Source organism: Heloderma suspectum, chromosome 1, assembly GCF_057233095.1.
Source record: "Heloderma suspectum isolate Gila_16-S chromosome 1, 16-S_ref, whole genome shotgun sequence".
Lineage (NCBI taxonomy): Eukaryota > Metazoa > Chordata > Lepidosauria > Squamata > Helodermatidae > Heloderma > Heloderma suspectum.
In genome coordinates, this window is record NC_139458.1 from 393,796,152 (window position 1) to 393,817,639 (window position 21,488).

The 21,488-nt window shown below is 41.9% G+C and overlaps 1 protein-coding gene across 8 annotated transcripts; it reads right to left on the bottom strand.

Annotated features, from left to right (window-relative positions):
* Positions 1-8,874: 8,874 nt before the first annotated feature.
* Positions 8,875-21,488, bottom strand: CNIH4 (cornichon family member 4). Of its 8 annotated transcripts, XM_084828684.1 has the most exons (7): positions 21,293-21,488; positions 20,503-20,585; positions 18,359-18,427; positions 14,930-15,164; positions 14,329-14,441; positions 11,206-11,346; positions 8,875-9,085 (listed from the first exon to the last, which is right to left on the bottom strand). In XM_084828684.1, exons 4-7 carry the CDS (start codon positions 15,092-15,094, stop codon positions 9,058-9,060), a joined length of 447 nt encoding a protein of 148 aa, XP_084684810.1. In that variant the 5' UTR covers positions 15,095-15,164; positions 18,359-18,427; positions 20,503-20,585; positions 21,293-21,488; the 3' UTR covers positions 8,875-9,057. The 8 variants fall into 8 exon arrangements, with proteins under 8 accessions (XP_084684810.1, XP_084684809.1, XP_084684807.1 ...); XM_084828683.1 differs by lacking the exon at positions 18,359-18,427 and having other exon boundaries at positions 21,422-21,488; XM_084828681.1 differs by lacking the exon at positions 18,359-18,427 and having other exon boundaries at positions 20,503-20,598; positions 21,422-21,488.

Consider the following 21,488-nt stretch of genomic DNA (forward strand, 5'->3'; position numbering starts at 1 on the left):
AAAAAAAAAAAAAAAAAAAAGTATAAAAAAGCACTTGGAAGAGTGTGGAGCTGAAGGAGAAACATATGTTTTGCAAATGCCGCTTCTAAAATTAGTTGCATAATGCTGGCAATGCAACTTTTAAGTGGAAGCTCTTCAGATGAGGTAGTTAACTTTGACTCTCCGGCAGGGTCTCCTATTACGTATCAACACACTGAACCAAATCAAACCAAGTCAAGATTTGTCCAGCAGTGAAGTTAACTGACTGTATTAACCCTGCTAGGATTGTGGATGCACTGAACAGGAGAGCATCCAATTTTTTTCTAATGTATGGAATGAAAAGCACCACCAACACATTTTAAATAACCATAACTAGATTGTCACTGTTGTAGGGGAGAAGACACAGAATAGGTGTATCTGTAACCTTCATTTTCATACATTAGAAGACATTTCTACTCTTGGCTGTAAATGTTGGAGCAATAGCTAATTGCTGGCCATATGTTACTCTGAGCAGAGATCATGTGTGGGAAGGGGATATAATAGTTTGCATTTTGCCTTAGGTTTTTGTACCCATCAATTCCAAAATATGCACACCAGCTATACGTCACTACAGTATCTTGCCACAATGCTTCTGAGCTTTTCAGGTAAGTGATTTTGAAAGTAGGAGCACAAAATATGAAACAGAATTTAATTTTTACGTAGCCCTTAAAATAGCCTCGGAAATATGTGGCTTACTTCCCTCTCTTTTAACTTTTAAGTTTTGGAATGGGGGGAGTACAATACAAATTTTAATATGAAGTCACAGATGGAAAACAACCCAACTTCTGCCAATAAACTCTTTTTGGCTTCCAATCAGGTATTGTTGAATGTAACTTAATCTAATACTAGGTGTTTAGTGCCATCTTAATTAAAAATAAATCTCCTACCCCAAAGGAAAAAAAAGGCTTTAAGTTAAAATATTTTCTCATACCAGTTCTATGCTGGTAATAGATATATTGGGTGAAGGAGAGTTCTTGTAATTTTTTTAGTTAACAGCAGAAGAATGTCTAGTTTGTAATTTTGGGGTAGGAACGGAAGGGAAAGAGAACCAATTTTCAATAAGACTTGGTGCCCTTTGTCAATACCCCAAAGCACACAAGTTGCCTCAATTTGATGCATTTCAAATGAACTGTTAAACTGGAGTATCATATATATGGTTAAAATGTATATTGCATTGGCTTGAGTCCATTTTCAGCTGCCATAGAACAAACTGCTCATTTGACAGACAATTAGTAGAATTTTGGAAACACTTTGACACTTTTTGAACAGGGTGGACTTAATTGATTTGTGCAGTGTTGTCTGCAGTAGCTGCTCTAGTTGCTGGAAAACAAACTAGAAACCCATTTCCTGTTTGCTGACTTCAGATGATCTAGATTCAGCAAAACGTGTGTGCATGCGTGCGTGTTATGAGTGTGTGTGCGTGAAACACAAACAGTCATGGAACCAACGGTTCTAGGTACATGTCATGTTTTACTGCATACTTTAAGTCATGTTGTGTGTATGTGAAGTGTCCTCTAAGATTTTGGTTAATACCAATATATTTTTATAAATTTGAAATTCAGTGTGCCCCATCTTTTAAGTGTTTCATTGTTAGGATAAATGTATTAGATTTAATTCTTAACACTTCTCGGCACAGATGGAAAAAGTTATTGGCTCCTTGAAAATGTATGAGGAAGAAACGGATCCTCAAAGCATGTGTGTACTTACAAACCAAGCTGTAGAGATCAAGAAAAGAACTTTTATTGTTCTCAAATTTCTAAATTGTCAAGATTTATATGGAGTTGTGGTGGAACTAGTTAACACTTAGAGCTTTTGGTATGTAATGACTATTTGCTATGGACTGATATTAAATGTTTCAAAGGATTGCGTTCTTAAACTTCCTGGATTTTTGTTACTCTCCTCTTGGATTATATTAAGTAGTTTAAAATTTCTTTACTCTATTACATTAAAACATAAGAACTTCGGGTCTCCATATTTATTTTCACTTGTTTTACTAATTATTTACAGAACACCGTAACTTTTTATTTTATAAATATGTAGTATATTAAACATATCTCAATGTTCAATTCCAACTACATAAATTCCTGTTTTTTGTTTTTATTGGGGTTTTTAAAAAAAATTACACTTTTCCATGTTGGTGCACAGCACTTAACAAATATTTGTATTCCCTTTCTTTCCAATTCAATAAACAGAATGAATAACTGGACTTGAATAGTTCTTAGCTTTCTAAGCTTCAGTGCCACTGGCTGCCCTTTTGGATTTCCATTTCATAGGGCTAGATGTTCCACTGTAAGACAACATTCTCTCCGTGAGAAGCCACAGCTGGCCAGCCTGTAGTATATCTAGCAGGAGTTTGTGGTTCTGTGCAAGAAAGCTTGGGGTCTAAGGTAACATATAGTCAGGCTTCCAGTGCTATGCTGCTGCTTGCTCAGTAGGCTAGAGCAGGTTTACACAACTTGCTCCATGTGGAGCACAAAGCAACCCACCAACCCTGTACTGATCTGCAAGTATTTGAAAACCACTCTGCTTTTGCAGTCCAACACAGCCATCAAGACCAGGATGTTTTTACTAAGACCATGGCTGTGGGGGCTGTATTCAACCTGGCAGGTTCACAAGTTGTGCTGGGCTGGGCAAGAATCAAAGTCATCCCAGAGTGTATGTGGGATCACAGACTCAATTTGGGCATAATGTATTGGCATACTTGCCAGAGTTAGGCACTACTGTAGTAAGGGCTGCTTCAGATAAGTCTGGTTGAGAGTTAAAATATTAAAATATGGAAATTCATACTGAGTGAGTCATGTTGAAGGTCATGTGCATCTCTTCACTGCTTGTCCCTTTAATTTCACAGAAGTAGAACTTGGTAAACTGTCAGACTCTCACTGACATACATTTTCAAGGTACAAGTGGAAAATAAGACGTGCGCATATTGTGATTATGTACCCTTGTGCCTGACCTTCAAGCATCTCTAGCAGTACAAGAAGCCACTCTGACTCATCACTACATTACACAATAATCTATTACAGTGTGCTTCTAGCAGCAAGACAGAGCAATGTGTATCTATGACTGCAGGGATGGAATAAGTTAAAATGAGATGAGTGAGACACTTGCAGCAGACAAAGAGGGAGGTTTGCTATTAGGCTAATTTGGGAAATGTCTTCATCCTACAAACATGAAAATCGGATCTAGAATAAGGAATAAAGTGTATATCAGTAAGGCAGAAAACAGTAACTTCCATATAAATCAGTACCTCCCAAAGCTGCATAAGAAGCCATTTTTGAAAGAAGTTTCAAACTGTAATTTCTGATTTAGTTTGGACCCGTGTTTGAAAGGAAATGGGCCCAGTAGATTGAGCAAGTTCCTCTAAAGCAAGCCATTAGATTGTAGGCTATGTTCTGTCAGAGTTAGCTCTTGGTCTTAAAACACAAAAACACCGTAACAGACATTTCAGTTGCAGAAATTCGATACCTCAATGGAAGATAGCTAGGGGACCCTTCTTGAACTCGGCAGTCTCCCAGTTTTGGCCAGGCTAATGTTCCCTTTAGTGAATGATCTGGCAACATCTGATCTTGCAGCATTTATTAAAGCTAGCTACCTAAACATGATTCATGACTATAACTTCTTTTTCCAAGCTTAAAAAGATTGGGGGGGGGGATTGATTTGGGCTATGTCACTGGGGAGGAGGAATTTTTAACACTCCTCCCAATACCACTTACCTGTCCCCAGCAAGGCAATTAGCAACTTTGGAGGGAAGGTGATGCTGACCGGGAAAATGGCAGAGAGGGGTTAAATCCCCCTTGCATCTAGGGAAATGTAAACCACACCAAGCTACCTATGGCAACCACAATAAAAGTATGATATAAAGCTGTTTTCTGCAGTGCTGAGCACTTGAGCATTATAGTCTTTGACCCTTAAGCTTTTTAAAAATTAGACTTCAGGTCTGGATTTTAGTCTTGCTATTCTAATTATGCCTTTTGGCTGTGTGTTTTTCCATATCCGTTCTAACTTGAATTCATCATTTGACAACAGATTATTAAAAGCAGCCCCAGTATTCCAAAGGGAGGCTTCACCCCACCGATGAGAGATCTCACACACAAACATAGTATTTTCCTGTAGTGGTGGGAATTTCAGTCTGATGGCAGCCTCTTGTATTTATAGGATGCTAGATCAGGGCCTCCCATCTTGGATAATTTGGCTTTTCAAGGGGGAGCTTAAGGTCCATGCACAAACATAACTACTGCTCTAATTGGGAGTACTATAGCAGTAGAATCAACCCGTCTCCCTTTCCATTTCCTATTAAGATGCCAGTACAGCCAAATCAGTTCTGATTTGTCTTGTATATAGATACCGTTCTAGTAAGACTTCCAAAAAATGACTGTTTTTGAACCTCTTTCCAAATTATCTTTCCATGAAGGTGTACTTTGTAACGCCTGTTTGCCAAAATCTACTTTTCTAAGGTATGGCAGAACTTTGCCATTCTAGCTCTTATGACGGGCAGAGCAATCCTATGGGGTGGGAGAGGAAGACTCTGAGGTGGCGGAAGTGCCTTTTCCTATGTCCTGCTAGGAGGACATTTTTTCCTTTTTTTGATCCCTATTTTGGGAGCTTTATAAAAGGAGAACAAGTTCCCTTTCAATGGGAGAGAAATAAACTATGCCAACTCCAGCCAACTCCATAGGCTGGCATTATTTCCCATCTGTTCTAAAGGTGGGTCAGGGGAAAGGCAGGGCTTTGAATCATGTGAATCCCCAGCCTATCCTGGAACACCTGTGGAATGACCTTTTGTTCTTTTTGAGAGGAGCACCACATGCAGTCCTTTCCGCACTCTCACAGAGGAGGCCTGGCAGGTCAGAGAGGGCAATCTGAAAAATCCTATGACCCAACATGCCCTCCTAGGAACCATTGGATTGCAGCCTTAATACTTTTATTATAACTTCTATCCAAACTGCCTTACACCCCCACACCCTTCCATGTGACAGCCACATTCTCTTGCTTACATTTGCATGTTGGCAACCCATTTCTGAGCCCTTCATGGATCACTGCCTTGTTGTGGCGAAGGGGCTTGCGTAACTCAGTGAAGCCATAAGCTATGCCGTGCAGGGCCACCCAAGACGGACAGGTCATGGCAGAGAGTTCTGACAAAATGTGGTCCACTGGAGAAGGAAATGGCAACCCACTCCAGTATTCTTGCCAAGAAAACCCCATGGAACGTATCACAAGGCTAAAAGAGATGATGCCGGAAGATGAGCCCCTCAGGTCGGAAGGTGTCCAATATGCTACTGGGGAAGAGCAGAGGATATTTCCAAGTAGCGCCAGAAAGAGTGAAGCGGCTGGGCCAAACCCGAAAGGACACTCAGCTGTGGATGTGTCTGGTGGCGAAAAGAAAATCCGATGCTGTAAAGAACAATATTGTTTAGGAACCTGGAATGTCAGATCAATGAATCAAGGTAAGCTGGAGGTGGTCAAACAGGAGATGGCAAGATTGAACATCGACATCTTGGGAATCAGCGAACTAAAATGGACAGGCATGGGCGAATTTAATTCAGGTGACCATCATATCTACTATTGTGGGCAAGAATCCCTTAGAAGAAATGGAGTAGCACTCATAGTCAACAAAAGGGTGGGAAAAGCAGTACTGGGGTACAATCTTAAAAATGATAGAATGATCTCAGTACGAATCCAAGGCAAACCATTCAACATCACAGTAATTCAAGTCTATGCCCCAACCACTGAGGCCGAAGAAGCTGAGGTTGATCGGTTCTATGAAGACCTACAACACCTTCTAGAACTAACACCAAAAAAAGACGTCCTCTTCATCATAGGGGATTGGAATGCTAAAGTAGGAAGTCAAGAAATCACCGGGATAACAGGCAGGCATGGCCTTGGTGTACAAAATGAAGCAGGACAAAAGCTAATAGAGTTTTGCCAAGAGAACATGCTGATCATAGCAAACACTCTTTTCCAACAGCACAAGAGGCGACTCTACACATGGACATCACCAGATGGTCAATATCGAAATCAGATTGATTATGTCCTTTGCAGCCAAAGATGGAGAAGCTCCATACAGTCAGTCAAAACAAGACCTGGAGCTGACTGTGGCTCAGATCATGAGCTGCTTCTTGCAAAATTTCGGCTTAAATTGAAGAACGTCGGGAAAACCACTAAACCGTTCAGGTATGACCTAAATCATATCCCTGATGAATATACAGTGGAGGTGAGGAATAGTTTTCAGGGATTAGACCTGATAGACAGAGTGCCTGAGGAACTATGGACGGAGGTCCGTAACATTGTTCAGGAGGCAGCAACGAAATCCATCCCAAAGAAAAAGAAATGCAAGAAGGCAAAGTGGCTGTCTGATGAGGCTTTACAAGTAGCTCATGAAAGAAGGGAAGTGACAAGTAAGGGAGAAAGGGGAAGATATACCCAACTGAATGCAGAGTTGCAGAGAATAGCAAGGAGAGACAAGAAGGCCTTCTTAAGTGAACAATGCAAAGAAATCGAGGAAAACAACAGAATGGGAAAGACTAGAGATCTCTTCAAGAAAATCGGAGATCTCAAGGGAACGTTTTTTGCAAAGATGGGCATGATAAAGGACAAAGAAGGCAGGGACCTCACAGAAGCAGATGAGATTAAGAAGAGGTGGCAAGAATACACGGAAGAACTATACAGGAAAGATCTGAATGTCCCTGATAGCCATGATGGTGCCGTCACTGAACTTGAGCCGGACATCCTAGAGAGTGAAGTCAAGTGGGCCTTAGGAAGCATTAGTAACAATAAAGCTAGCGGAGATGACAGTATTCCAGCCGAGCTATTTAAAATCCTAAAAGATGATGCTGTTAAAGTGCCGCACTCAATATGCCAACAAATCTGGAACACTCAACAGTGGCCACAAGACTGGAAAAGGTCAGTTTACATTCCAATTCCAAAGAAGGGCAACGCCAAAGAGTGTTCAAACTACCGCACCATTGCGCTCATTTCACATGCCAGCAAGGTGATGCTCAAAATCCTACAAGCTAGGCTTCAGCAGTATGCGAACCGAGAACTACCGGAAGTACAAGCTGGGTTTCGAAGAGGCAGAGGAACTAGAGATCAAATCGCCAACATTCGCTGCATCATGGAGAAAGCAAGAGAATTCCAGAAAAACGTCTATTTCTGCTTCATTGACTACGCTAAAGCCTTTGATTGTGTGGATCACAACAAACTGTGGCAAATTCTGAAAGTGATGGGAGTACCAGACCACCTTACCTGTCTCCTGAGAAACCTGTACGAGGGTCAAGAAGCAACAGTAAGAACCAGACATGGAACAACCGATTCGTTCAAAATTGGGAAAGGAGTACGACAAGGCTGCATATTGTCACCCTGCTTATTTAACTTATATGCAGAGTACATCATGAGAAATGCCGGGTTGGATGAATCAGAGGTCGGAATTAAGATTGCTGGGAGAATTATCAACAACCTCCGATATGCAGACGATACCACCCTAATGGCAGAAAGCGAAGAGGATCTCAAGAGCCTCTTGTTGAGGGTGAAAGAGGAGAGTGCAAAAGCTGGTTTGAAACTCAACATTAAAAAAACTAAGATCATGGCATCTGGCCCCATCACTTCCTGGCATATAGAAGGGGAAGAAATGGAAGCAGTGACAGATTTTACTTTCTTGGGCTCCAAGATCACCGCAGACGGTGACTGTAGCCATGAAATTAAAAGACGCTTGCTCCTTGGGAGGAAAGCTATGGCCAACCTAGACAGCATAGTAAGAAGCAGAGACATCACCTTGCCGACAAAGGTCCGTCTAATCAAAGCTATGGTTTTCCCAGTAGTAATGTATGGCTGTGAGAGCTGGACTATAAGGAAGGCTGAGCGCCGAAGAATTGATGCTTTCGAACTGTGGTGCTGGAGAAGACTCTTACGAGTCCCCTGGACTGCAAGGAGGTCAAATCAGTCCATCCTAAAGGAAATCAACCCTGAGTGCTCATTGGAAGGACAGATACTGAAGCTGAAGCTCCAATATTTTGGCCACCTAATGTGAAGAGAAAACTCCCTGGAAAAGACCCTGATGCTGGGAAAGACTGAAGGCAAAAGGAGAAGGGGACGGCAGAGGATGAGATGGCTAGATAGCATCACGGATGCAATGAATATGAACTTGAGCACGCTCCGGGAGAGAGCGCAGGACAGGAAGGCCTGGCGTGCTATGGTCCATGGGGTCACGAAGAGTCGGACACGACTGAATGACTGAACAACAACAACAAACCCATTTCTGAACTACAAAACAGTACTTTATAAACAACTATTTAAGATAGGAACATAGATGTTTTCTTATACAGAGTCAGTCCATTGTCTGCGTAGCCCAATAGTGTCTACACTGGCTGCTGGACTCTCGAAAGTCTCGGGGCCCTTCTGCTCCTGAGGACCAAATGTGGACCCTTGCTGGTTATACTAATCTAATGTGATTTGTCTGTCAAAGGGAGCTTCCAGAGTGTAAATGTAAGCAAAAGGAACTAGCTGTACTCGCAGAGAAGGGTACCACTGGACTGGTTGATTGAATGTATTTGATGCCTAAAGGCCAGTTCATGATCACAGTTGCACTGACCATTAGTTTAAGCAAATAAGTGGATGGATCATGTTTATAATAGTTGTCTATGTGAAACACAAATCACCTATCACTGAGAAGGCTTTATGTGATACAGGAAACATATTCAAGTGAAATTATTATTGAGAGTTAGTGCTTCACCTGATCAGATGAACTGGCCCTGTTCCAGTAGATGGCTACTATCCTGAGAAACCATTACTTAACATCTGGAGTCGATACAATAGGAAAATGGACTGGAGTGGAGACAAATCAGTGGTTTCAGAAACTCAGTATCATGGTTTTTTAAATATTTTATATGTTAAAAAATACAGCAAAAATACTTTTTGTTCGAAGAGGAAAAAATATACTGCATGACAACACTGGTCTAGATTTACTTGAAAGCTGCTCCTGGCTCCACAACATTTCAATGGAGTGTCAATTCAGAATTTGGCAACCTTAAGAGCTCCACTTCGAAGTCAGTCATTTATCAAAGCCAGGATCATACTACAGGAAAAGTGAAAATAGCGTATTACTGACATGCACACAAATACAAACAGACTAACCCCCATCTGCAACTTGCATTGTTATGCTAGCAATGTCAGCAAAACTGTTCCAATTTGTTACCTTTCTATAATCAAGTTTTACCAGTTCCTACTCCATCACCCCCCAGCAAGTTGATTTTAATCAGGAATATACCTACATTTAGAACTGCTTTATATCAAGGCTGTATGGAGAAAGCCAAGTGCTAGGTAAATCCCACTGTTTATTAAGCCCAATGTATGCCCAATACTTGGCTGGTGTGGTGTCATGTAGGATTGTGGCTTTGACAGGGCTGCCTTCATAGCAGATTCATCGCTCATCACCCTCTGTTTCAATGCATTTAACTCAAAGCCTGCAGATCATAGTAAGAACTACTTTCAGCACAGGCTACTCCAGCTCCAAGAGCAATGCACACACCCTAGCACAGATTATGGGCATTGCTTTGCATGAAATCCTGATGTACTTGGTCAAGGTGATTTATATGACTTGAACCTGTCCGGAATCCAGCCTTTGCTCCCAAGATCATCTCTAAGCAGGTTCTGTGAACATCACATCACATGATTTGTCACGTATGTGCACATGACCTTCATTCCAAAAGCCATTCCATATACACAGAATATTAATGCTGGAACTGGGCCCATAGAAGCTATAGCCTGAAGAAGTGTGGAGAGACCAGGTCTGTATATTACATTTTTTTAAAGGTAATCCACAAAGTTAATCCCAAACCTAAGCATGTTATGATAAGACAGCTTATTTTAAAAAGGGAACCTCCTGGACTTCTATACCCTGAAGGCACAGATTTAAACAGAAAGAAACCTTTCACAAACAAAAAGCATGTAAAATCATGAGTTAGATCCAGATTTATGCTGAATCAACTGTGCTGACATGGGCTCCCCCCCCCACCCCCTCAGCAGCCCCTTGAAAATGCTACACATAGAATGGAGTGAACTGTGGTATGTGGGAGCAACAGGATCCCCAAAAACTGGGCAGAGGAACCTTCCATAAATGAAGTCCTTCCTCCCATGGAAGGGACCTTCCTTTTGCAGAAGGCAGATCCTGGATCCAATCCTCAGTATTGTATACACAAGATGACACTAGACTTAAAACCTGTTCAACACCACTTCCCCCTCCTCAAGGTATCATGGGAATTACATTTCTAAGGGCAGGGAAGAGACTTGGGATCTCTCAGAAAACGTTTTAAGTATCCCAATAAACTACAATTCCCAGTTTTGAAGAGATGTAGCCATAAGAACTAAACCAAAACACATTTGTCGATTAAATAGGGGATCAATGTACCTGGTATCCCACAGTGCCCCCCAAGATGCTACAGACATAGGGAAAATTAAGTCTAGAGTTGGATGCCCCATTATGCCCCACTGCATGGTGAAAATCTCACCGCAGGAAAGCATCTCCCACTGACAGCCTTGAGAAGACTCGCAAACAGAAAGGCAACACAATGAAAGTCTTCATGCGATAACTACAGTCACCACATGACAAACATGACTACGTGAACCTATCCATCAATGGATAAAAATTAAGAGCTATTAGCAAAAATAGCTAAGGAAGTTTAAGGAACCATGTCCTTGTTTACTTGCCTTAACATGGGAATCACAAGTTCAATTAAGTGGTGACAACCTTTGCTGTTGCTGTATGAGGATTAAATGTCAGCCGTTAAGTTTTGGGATGTGTTTCCAAAAGCAACAGAGGTGCCTTTCTGGTTTGTTTTACATTAGGTATATCCAGGTCTTGAATCTCTTTCCTGGATGAGTTGCAGTGTGACATCCCAGAGGGTCACAAGATGTGCCAGTGTAAACCTAAATCCAGTTACAAATACGTCGGTCAGATGTTCCCACTTACTCTAAGAAAAGTACGAGCAAACATGCAGGTGAAACTGAAAGGCAACTAGTTAGTTTAAAAGAAAAATGAGGAGAATTAGCATTTGGCCACTACTGCAAACTGTAAATGTTGCAAAGAGCTTAGCGGGGCACAGAAGAAAACTAAACCCAGCAAGATCAGAAGTATATTAGCAGGAACTTTCAGAATAACTTTGCTGACCTCTTTAAATTGCAAGATTTGAGACTTACCTGTAAAGGTACATGAAGAAACAAAGAAGATGAAAGCCAAGCTTAATCATGGCCTCCTTCATGTGTGATTTTAGCTGCCCTCGATTATGGATCTCTGTGGGGTCAAATACTCCCATGTTTCCACTAGGAACCATAATGCACCTGAAAGGGTTTCAAGGAAAAATGTTTCAGTACCAACACTGCAACATCGAGGATGACACAATTCAAGTTTAATGTGCTAATAATCAGAGTAACCAAGAAGTCCAACGGTATGACATGTTTTGAGAAAGGAGTGTAAGCAAGTGAGTTAGAGTGGGGCAAAACAAAGTTTTGCATGAGAGAGATTTTGTGGAGAAAATTGGTTGGGGGGGGAGGCTGGAGGCTTTCCAGACAGAGGCAGGCATGATGGATGGAAGGCAGGCAGGCAGGCAGGCAGGCATCTGAAGGATCAGGCAGGAGAATGAAACAAAAGGCACAGAGAACAGGTGAGCCTGAGCAGAGGTGCTCCTAGTCCCAGTAATATTTGGGTAGAATTTTTGTAATGGAAACTTTTCCACCACTAGATTTTTCTGCAGGAAAAAAATCCGGGCTCCATCCAGTGTCAGGTGAGCAGGCCCCCACTTGCGCAACAGGATTCCCCGCTTCCTCTCCTCCTTACTGCAGCACCCCCAATGCCTGCCAAATGTGTTCTTCAGCGTCCCCCAATCTGCTGAAGAGATTTGAGCAGTGGACAGGGAGAATCTGTTCCACTGGTGGATGGACACGAGTAGCTTTCTGGATGAGAACAAAAGCCTATCTAGTCCAGCCCACAGGCGTGACGCAAGTGCAGCACTACCCTCCTGCTCATGTTCCCCCGGCTGCTAGGAGGGAAGGCACCCTTGCAGTTCAGGGGCTGGGGCACTGGTGGCACTAGTCCGGGGTCCACTCAGACCCACAGCCAGCCCTGCATGCATAATAAAGACACACGCAATTGTTTTGGCATTCTAAAATTAATATGATCGCAGTTTTCAGTGCCTTGCTTTAAGAAAAAACATTTGGAGCATAATCCTATGCATGTTTATACAGGAAAAAAGTCGTACAACTCAATGCTGGGAGCTGTAGGGCTTTTTCTGTCTAAACATGCATAGGATTGTGCCCTTAAACAATTTTAAAAAGTGTATGCTATTAAGTTGTCATGTCTTCAAATATTCACAAGTGGTCCAATAAAAATAGTTTTCAACTAAAGCTTTGAATTTGTTTGAGTTTAACTGATCAAGTATTTCCATTCAAATACTTTTGGCTATGGGAAAAGCTTTTTGAGATATTTATGTCGCACAAAAAGTTAACATGGTGTATTTTTTAGTGTGTTTCCTAAATATAGTGAAGTGCACATGCTAAGTCAGATCCCATCAATTTAAGGCAGTGGAAACATGTCCAATTTTTCAGAAAGCCCACATCCCATCCAAGGAACTGATTCGGTTGACTCTTGATTAGCTTAAGCAATGCTGCAGCCTTAGATAGTCTCAGATTATTAACTAGGCCAAACCAAAAGGTATTAAAGAACAAAATATATTATTCCTCAAACTTAATGTTAAGTTATGACTGCCTTTAGAATTAGAAAAGCTATGTTGGGTTTTTTAAAGTGTTACAGCTATAATACGGCAAGTTCTAAGCTTATTTGCTCATGCCTACGACAGGCAAAGAATGGACCTTAGCTGAGTTATGTCTAAAATTTCCAACTAAAAGTTGTGACACAGGCATTTGGTTTCTTTTCCTTTCTTGTATCTGCACTGTGAAAACAAAGTTGACTAAACTGCAGAAGTAGTGGTTCAGACAGTTTCTGATAGCTTCAGATAAGAGCAGGACCAATTACATGTTTTCCACTAACATACAAATATCCTGAGTACCTATCAAAATATCAGGGTGAGGGTCACAAAAAAGTCTTTCTCTTTGCTGATGCTGAAGAAGTGGGTCTTGCATAAGGACTCAACAGGCATCTGACGTTTAGGACACCACACTCTCAGAAAGCGACAGTGATTTTTAAGGTTTGTTGAAATATGGTGGTCTGCTAAAAGAACACAGAGTAGGGGTTTACACACACATGGGCATACACATCCTTGAGATGTGAAAGACGCCCTGAATCCACTTTTGGTGTTAATGAAGTGGTGACAATGCAGAAATCTGCACTGATGGAGGCTTCCAGTTGTTTTATGGAAACGTGGCACATGTGTGTAGGCCTCACAGAGGTCATTGCCTTTCTCACAAAAGACATGCAAATACAGTTTCTGGATGACAGCCTATGAGCTGGCCAGAGAGAGTTCAAAATACTTTCCTCCGTATAGAAGAGCCCTGGGCAGGGGTGTAGCTCAGTGGCAGAGCACAAGTTTTACATGCAGAAGGTCCCTGACATCTCCAGTTAGGGCTGGAAAAATTCCTGCCTGAAACTAGCTGCTGCCAGTCAGTGTTAAGAACACTGGGCTAGATGGACCAAGGGTTTAACTCAGTATAAGGCAGCTTCCTATGTTCCTACACTGTGTAGCAGTGTAAATTTAGGCCTTTTTCCAAAGGCCTCAAGTGCCATGCCAGAAATATATCATGCAGTTGACTATTTTCAGCTCACTTTCATACACGTAGATGCCACAATCCAGCTCTAGTCAGACACACAAATTGTATTTATGTGCAACTAGTTATATTAGGATATGGGCATGGATGCAAATCTCTCACTGAAAGCAATGCAGCATAGACGGAAGACATGGGCATTCACGTGGATGTTTATCTGATTTATGACTGCCATTCCTGCTTCCATACTTGCATCTTCTTGTCTGGATTGAGATGAAGAGGCTTCAAGATACAGTTAGAGAAAATGACTCTGAAATGTCCTCAAAGAAAGCATTCATATCATCCCTCAAACAAACATCAATATACTTAGAAATTAAATGGGTAAGGAGAAATGACATTAAGGTTTTATCAGTTTCTACTGATAAGTGGCCGATTTCGTAAATTATGGAACAAGGCAGACACTTTATAAAGTGAGCCTGCTATTTAAAAGAGCAAAGCAGCATGATCAGCATCAAGTCAACAACACTCTACTTATCTTCTGAAACACATTTTTAACAAGTAGCAATGCTTTAAAAAGACCCACAAACAATCCCCAGTGGCTCTTACCTATATATATTCCAGGTTGCTACAGGTAAATTGAGAAGGAAGATGAACCAGTGCAGTGAAATAAGCATTAATACAGTGACAATGGTGTGGCCAATCAATTCAGGGATCACCCACTGGAAAAGAGATAATTTTTTTAAAGTAAGAACTCTTATACAACACTCTGTGGGAATCTTCCACCAACAAGACAGTGTTGTGCACCTTTAACTGATGACACACATTTATTCGGGATTTTGAGCCTGTGCTGACTGATCAGGTAACTGACATCTAGCAGCCAAGATATTAATCCTCAAGTTGCATGCTTCTGAGTAGTCTTTTTGAAAGTGTATGGATTTCCAGAATGCCATCACAGTATCTGGACGACTTTGCAGGATCCATTTCGGCATTTCTGAGGTGGTGATATGAAGAATGCCACAGGCAGAAGCAGCTGGTTTATCTGGGGACACATCCCAGGGTAGAGTTGTTTGCGTTCTGCAATTCCAGGCAAGTGCGGAATTTGGTAAGAGGTGCATAATTTAACATCCTAGGAATTTCAATATTATCTTTAAACTAAGTTTCTAGCCCTTGTGGCTGAGAATGGGCTTGAAAAATGTGTAAGAAATACCTGAATGAAATGCCAGAGGCAGGATGGGGGCGGGGTCCAGAGCTCTGAGGATGAGGCTCCCATGGCCTCGATATCACCTTCCTCCCCACACGAAATAAGCCACCATGGGCATGTGTTTGCTCTTCTGCTGAAACCTCGCATTTTGAGTTCAGACCACCATTTCATTCACAGCAGCACTAGTACTTTATTTCTTTCTATTTCCTTTGACATCTGAACAGCTTGACAGGACCCCTTGCTGGAAGAAAGGAATCTCAAGATGCAGCTCTCAGGTTCTGGTGGAGCCGCACAGGGGAAGAGGGCTTTGCAAAGGGCTGCATGTGTTTTGTTCTTAATTTAAATTCTCAAATCAAGATAATCCAAACTGTGCACCAAGAAAAGCTGAATTCCACAACATTCATCATAAGCCATTTGTCAGCAATGGATTCTAGCCCAGGGTAAGTTGCTAACTAGAATTGCACCTTTTAATCCTAGGCATGTTTTGACAGAAAAAAATCCTACAACTCCCAGCATTCCCCAGCCCCTCATAGTTAATGAGGTGAAAGTAGCAGGAACCTTGGGTGAAAGTGACCATGTAATGCTCAAGTTCTTGATTTTTAAGGAAATTAAAGCTGAGTGTAGTCAAATGTGTTCCTTGCACATCAGGAAAGCTGATTTTAATAAACTCAGAGCAATGATAAGTAGGGTTCCAAGGCTGGAACAGGAAGAGGAGTTCAAGAGGGATGGGAGTTCCTAAAAAAAGGAGATACTAAGGGCTCGGTCAGGAACAATCCCAATGAGGAAAAAAATGGAAGAGAGCAGAAGAAGCCAATGTGACTACACAAAAAGCTTAGCGATAATCTGAAAATAAAAAGGACACATACAAGAGGTGGAGGGGGGACAGGTCACTAAGGAAGCATACAGGCAGATAGACTGGAATTGCAGAGATGGTGTCAGAAAGATTAAAGCTCAGAATGAGCTGAGGTTGGTGAGGGATGCTAGGAACAATAAGAAGGGCATCTTCAGACACATTCAAAGTAAATAAAAGACCAAAGTAACAGTAAATCAACTGCTCAGCAAAGATGACAAAGTACCGACAGGTGACAAACAAAAGGCAGAACTGCTCAACTCCTATTTAAGCTCAGTCTCCTCCCAAAAGAGGCTCTGTGTTCCATCTGGCATATGTGACAAACAGGCCAGAGGGGTAAGAGTGCAGCTTGAGGTTGACAGAGAGATGGTCAGTGAATATCTTAGCACCTTAAATGAGTTGAAGTCGCCAGGTCCAAATGAATTGCACCGTAGGGTGTTGAAGGCACTAGCACATGGACTCTCAGAACCTCTATCTATTATCTTTCAGAAATCCTAGTGCCAGCATGGATTTGTCAAGAACAAGTCCTGCCAGACTACTCTTATTTCATTTTTCTATCAGGTCCTTTATAGATCATGGAAATGCTGTGGACATAATATAATATTCTTGACTTCAGCAAGGCATTTAACAAAGTGCCCCATAATATCCAGATTAGCAAGCAGTTAAATGTGGGCTAGGTGGCACTACTATTAGGTGGATATACAGCTGGCTGGAGAATCATACTCAAATCGTGCTCATCAATGGTTTCTCATCAAACTGGAGGGAGGTATTGAGTGGGGTGCCACAGAGATCAGTTCTGGGCCCTGTACCCTTCAACATTTAATGATGACTTGGTGGAAGAGGTGGTGGGGAATGCTTATCAAACCTGAAGATGACACAAAATTGGGTGAGATAGCTAATACCTTAGAAGACAGAAATAAAATTCAAAATGATCTTCATAGGTTAGAAAACTGGGCAGAAAATAACAGAATGAAATATAACAGAGAAGTGCAAGGTTCTTCATTTAGGAAAGAGAAATCAACTGCACAGGTATAAGATGGGGGTGTACCAGCCTTGACAATAGAATGTATGAAAAGGATCTTGGCACTGTAGTCAACCACAAGCTAAATATGAGACAGCAGCGTGATGTGCTGCAAAAAATGCAATTTTTCGTTGAATCAATAGAAGTTGCATCAACCTATTGCAAAAAAAATGCAATAGGCTGCACCAATAGTTTCTAAATCATGGGAAGTAATAGTTCCACCTTACTCTGCACTGATCAGATCTCACCTCAAATACTGTCGGCTTCTGGACACTTTAAGAAGGATTCAGATACATTGGAACAATTTCAGAGAAGGGCAACAAAGATGATCTGTGGACTAGAAACTATGCCCTAAAAGGAAAGATTGAGGGAACTGGGTATGTTTAGCCTTGAGAAGAGAAGACCGAGGGGGATATGAAAGCATTTTTCAAGTACCTAAAGGGTTGTCACAAAGAAGAGCGTTGCAACTTATCCTCTATCATCTAAGACTGTAGGACATGAAATAATGGGTTTAAGTTACAGGAAGGCAGATTTCAGTTGAACATCAGGAAAAACTTCCTCACGGTAAGAAAGCAGTCAGACAATGGAACCAACTACCTATGGAGGTGGTGGGCTCTCTGTCGCTTGCTTTAAATTGGATTCCTGCACTAAATAGGTGGTTGGACATGATGGTCTCAATGGCTCCTTCCAACTCTATGATTCTAAGTGAGCAGAATGTAGGTATACAAGATGGGCTATGGGGCATACAAGACAAAAGTACCAATATAAAATGGAGGAATAAAAGCATAGCTGGTTGGGACGAAGAGGGAAGGTCCTTAGGGCTTATGATCGCGATAACTCAGATTCTGGCACAAGACCTCCAACAGGAGATAGGGAAGAGGTTCACGTTTTCCTCCAAAGCCAAAATATTGTGATTTTTGTGCTGGAACAATCCCTGCAACAAGCTTACTACCAGGGAAACAAATCCAGATGTATGTACATTCAAATAAATGGCAGATAACTATCCATATGCAAGGGCTTCATCTGTTTCAGCTTAGTTCCTTTGTCTGATTTCAATAGGTTTGGCATCAGCAACAGAGTTTTGAAGACCAGAATGTTACTTTGTAGTGTTTCAGAAACTCTAAAGAGATGACATTTGCTCAAAGCACTCCTCCAGGGTTTTTTAAATTATTATTTTACGTATTATTTTCCACAGACTGTAAATGTTCTCCAATACGTCCCACTGAGTTAGGTGAAGCTTATTCCCAGGTAAGTGGTACAGGATTGCAGCCTGAGGTGGATTATACTTACCATGGAAACAGGGTCTTTCCCAAGCTACCCCAGGGAGTCTTAGGGACAGCAAGTACAATCTCAAATTCAGTTTACTGGATTAAAGGAGCCCCATTTCTAGGGAGATGACAAGTAGCCCACAGATGCCTGTCTAACACAGTGGCCATTCCCTGGTAGCATGTAGGAAAAGGATACGTAATTCCAGTATTTCATACCAATTTGAAATACAACACAATCACTTCTACATCTACAGAATTTCACCACTTTAAACAGAGAAAAGGGTGGGGGGACTTACTTTATTTAGTTTTGAGCAGCAAGATCTAGCATTAATGTAGTCACATTCCAAATCTGATAGTGTAATTATCTGAAGATCAAGATAAGGAATTACTATACTATATTTTGGCAGCTCTAACCCCTGATCTTTTTACACAAGAGGCAAAAATGCCTTGCTACTGATGAGAAGCACAGCAGAGCTGATGAGAGTTCATATAGATATCTGCAAAAACAGTAACAAGGGCTACAGCATAGAACCTTCATGAGCAGGCCATTTCTAAGGATTCATAGATTAGTTATGGCACAATCCACAACCCCATTGCCCTATGCTGATAGTGCAGGTAGTCAAGCCCCAAACTCCAATATACCCAGTATCCTAGATACTGTATGGCTCAGCATCCATGCAATGACTAGTCACCACAATCTCAACCATTGCAGAACAGGAGCAGCAAACCCAAAGTATCCCCTCCCTCCTCGCTCCCACACACAGTGGACTGAGTGCAGCTTCCCCAAGCATTGCTGCAACTGCTCTAATCTATCACACAGCCACATAGGATCCCAGGTATAGCTGGAGTTTTCTGGAGCTTTTCATCTGCACAGAGCTGTGGATCACACTGCTATCTGACACAGCACCTTGAACGTTCATTCCTACAAGTGTGTAATTTTTTTTATAGACGGAACACTGACCTGCTGCAGTGCAAGCATACAATCACATACTGGTTTAGTTCAGACCTAGCTAAAAACCATAGCATCCCATTATGTGAATGAGCTGCAGTGAGCCTTTGGCTTACACACTCCTCCCTATCTTTTGTGCATCAGGAAGAGGAGATCAGAAGCATTGCTTCTGGTTTTCAACTAACCACAGTTTGCTACAGCATCTGAATTTGTGGGATTCATTTAAACTTTAGTTAGTAAACAAGCCAGGATCTAAAACCATTATTTGATCCTGGATTGTTCTCATTAACTGTAGTTGAAACAAACCACAGTTCAGACATCACAACGAACTGTGGGTTTTTTCCACTCAAAAGCAAAGGTTCCAATCTGCTTGCTGGCACAAAAGAAAATGAAAAGTGAGTGTGCAAGATCACAGCTTACTACAATTCATTCACACAGCAAGAAACCATGTTTTTTTGTCATGTTTGAACAGGGCCACTGTGACTTCACATGGAGTCAACAGCAGATACGCTGTCTTTCTGCTGCTATGCTGAATTTTACATGCTGAACAGGTTGTCATCAACAAATGCAGGAGATAACTATTCCACACTACTCCAAAGTTGAGAGAGCTTCGACTACTGGGCAGTATAGAAATGTAAATAAATAAAGTCTCACTTAGGAAAGGATGCATACCTAACGTTGTTATGCTGCACTTACATGAAAAAGAATGTTTTTAGGTACTGGAAATTCTAGTCATGTAATACTAATACTCTTCTTGTAGTATAGCAACATATTCAAAAGGAATAAGTCAAGACCTTCTGACTTATTCAGAATAAGTAAAAAAAAAAGAAAAGAAAGAAAAGAAGCAGTATTTCAAACAAACCCTCAATGCCTGAACATGTTCTGGGAAAATATGAAATGAGACTTGATATCAGTGAAATGTCAGAAGAAAAACAGAAAAAACAGAAGTTTAAACTCCTTTTAAACAAGGTTAGTCCTCAGTAAATGTCAGAATAAGAGACCTACAGGAATATCAGCAGTAGGTAAACTTGAAGTACTTTAGCCTTTGAAAAGAATCTGCAGAGTATTTTAAACAACTGCCCTTTGTATCCTACAGTGTCATAAAATAACAACCAGAAGTATGGGGCTGTGACCCTTGAAACATTTACTTGGAAGTAAGTTCCAGTCAAATATTTACTTCTAAGTAAACACATCCAGCACTAGTGTGTAACTCAGGAACGAGCAGGCAGCCTGGCAGCAGTGTTCCATATCTTACTCCACGCTTAAAGATAGCACGTTGCAATCACGACATTAGGTTTCAATGTTTTTTTTTTTTAAGAAGCTGTGAATTCTACTGCAAAACTAAACAGATATGCTTCATACAAAATATTTAATCAGCAGGGAACTTTGCCTGAACCACACAATTCAATAAAGAGACGACTACAATCAAATAGTATTTTTACACAGTGCATAAGTTTGGGCTTATGGTACAAGTAATGCTAGAAATATTACCTTCATCCCTCCTTGGGCATCATCATAGCCAGCGTCAGAGACTGGGAAGTTGCTCAGGCCCACCAACTCAGAGCCCACGGTACCTTCAAGGCAAGCCTAATATTTAGACAATGGTTGCCATAAGCAATCAGGAATGTCATGCAGGCCAACCAGCAGAGGAGGGATGGAGCATTCCATCCTTTCTCTTCACTCAGCATAGAAACCAAGTGGCTGCCAGAGGAAGAAAGCCTCCTCCTCTGCCCCCAGAATAGAAACACACTTCTTCATCTCTCCTCTGCCAATCCCCAGGAGGCTAGTAATTTGGGGGCTTCTTTACAAGGCTGCTGTAAGCTTGCCAATGGGTCTAGCCAGGTCAGAAGCAACGCACACTATATCCAAAGTGTCTAGGCCCTGGAGGAACAGAAAACAAGCTACTGCAGATGAGAAGAGACTCTAGGGCAGTCCCTCTGGCCCATTCCTGTCTACCGTCACTGGCTATGCCACCCGTTCCTCCCATCCTCAACAGATAAGGACTATGCTGACTCATTTTTTAAAGAACATACCCCACCTTTCTACTAATACTGCCCCTTAAGGCCCCCCCGACCTAGGACGAATTGTCATGGGCCCCCAAAGCTGGAGTCGGTCCTAGTAGTCTTCCTCCCCAGGCACCTCCGTCCCCTTCATTCTCCTCTACCAGCTCTACACCGTTGAACCCCGCCACTGACCCATGTCAGGCCGCCATTAACGTCCCCACCTCGCAGAGTCCCTTTCACAGCCCCAACATCCCTTCCCAGCGCTCTCGCCCACCGACCAGAGAGAAAAAGAGGCGCCTCGCCCGCCTCCCCAGGCCCCTCGCCGGAATAAACTGGAGGATACGAAATAAACGGAAAGGAAAATCAGGGCACAGCAATCAATAAGCGAAAAAATGAACACCACCGACTCCATCCCGCTGCTGAGACGGGCGCGTCCAATGTTCTACCGGCCACCGTATGCCGCCACGCCTCTCT

Coding starts and splice junctions, on each gene's coding strand:
- CNIH4 (XM_084828677.1), bottom strand. Junction 18,428..20,502: donor ATGCCCAAGGAGGGATGAAG/GTAATATTTCTA, acceptor CTTGATCTTCAG/ATAATTACACTATCAGATTT. Junction 9,086..11,205: donor TTCTTCATGTACCTTTACAG/GTAAGTCTCAAA, acceptor CTTTTCCTGTAG/TATGATCCTGGCTTTGATAA.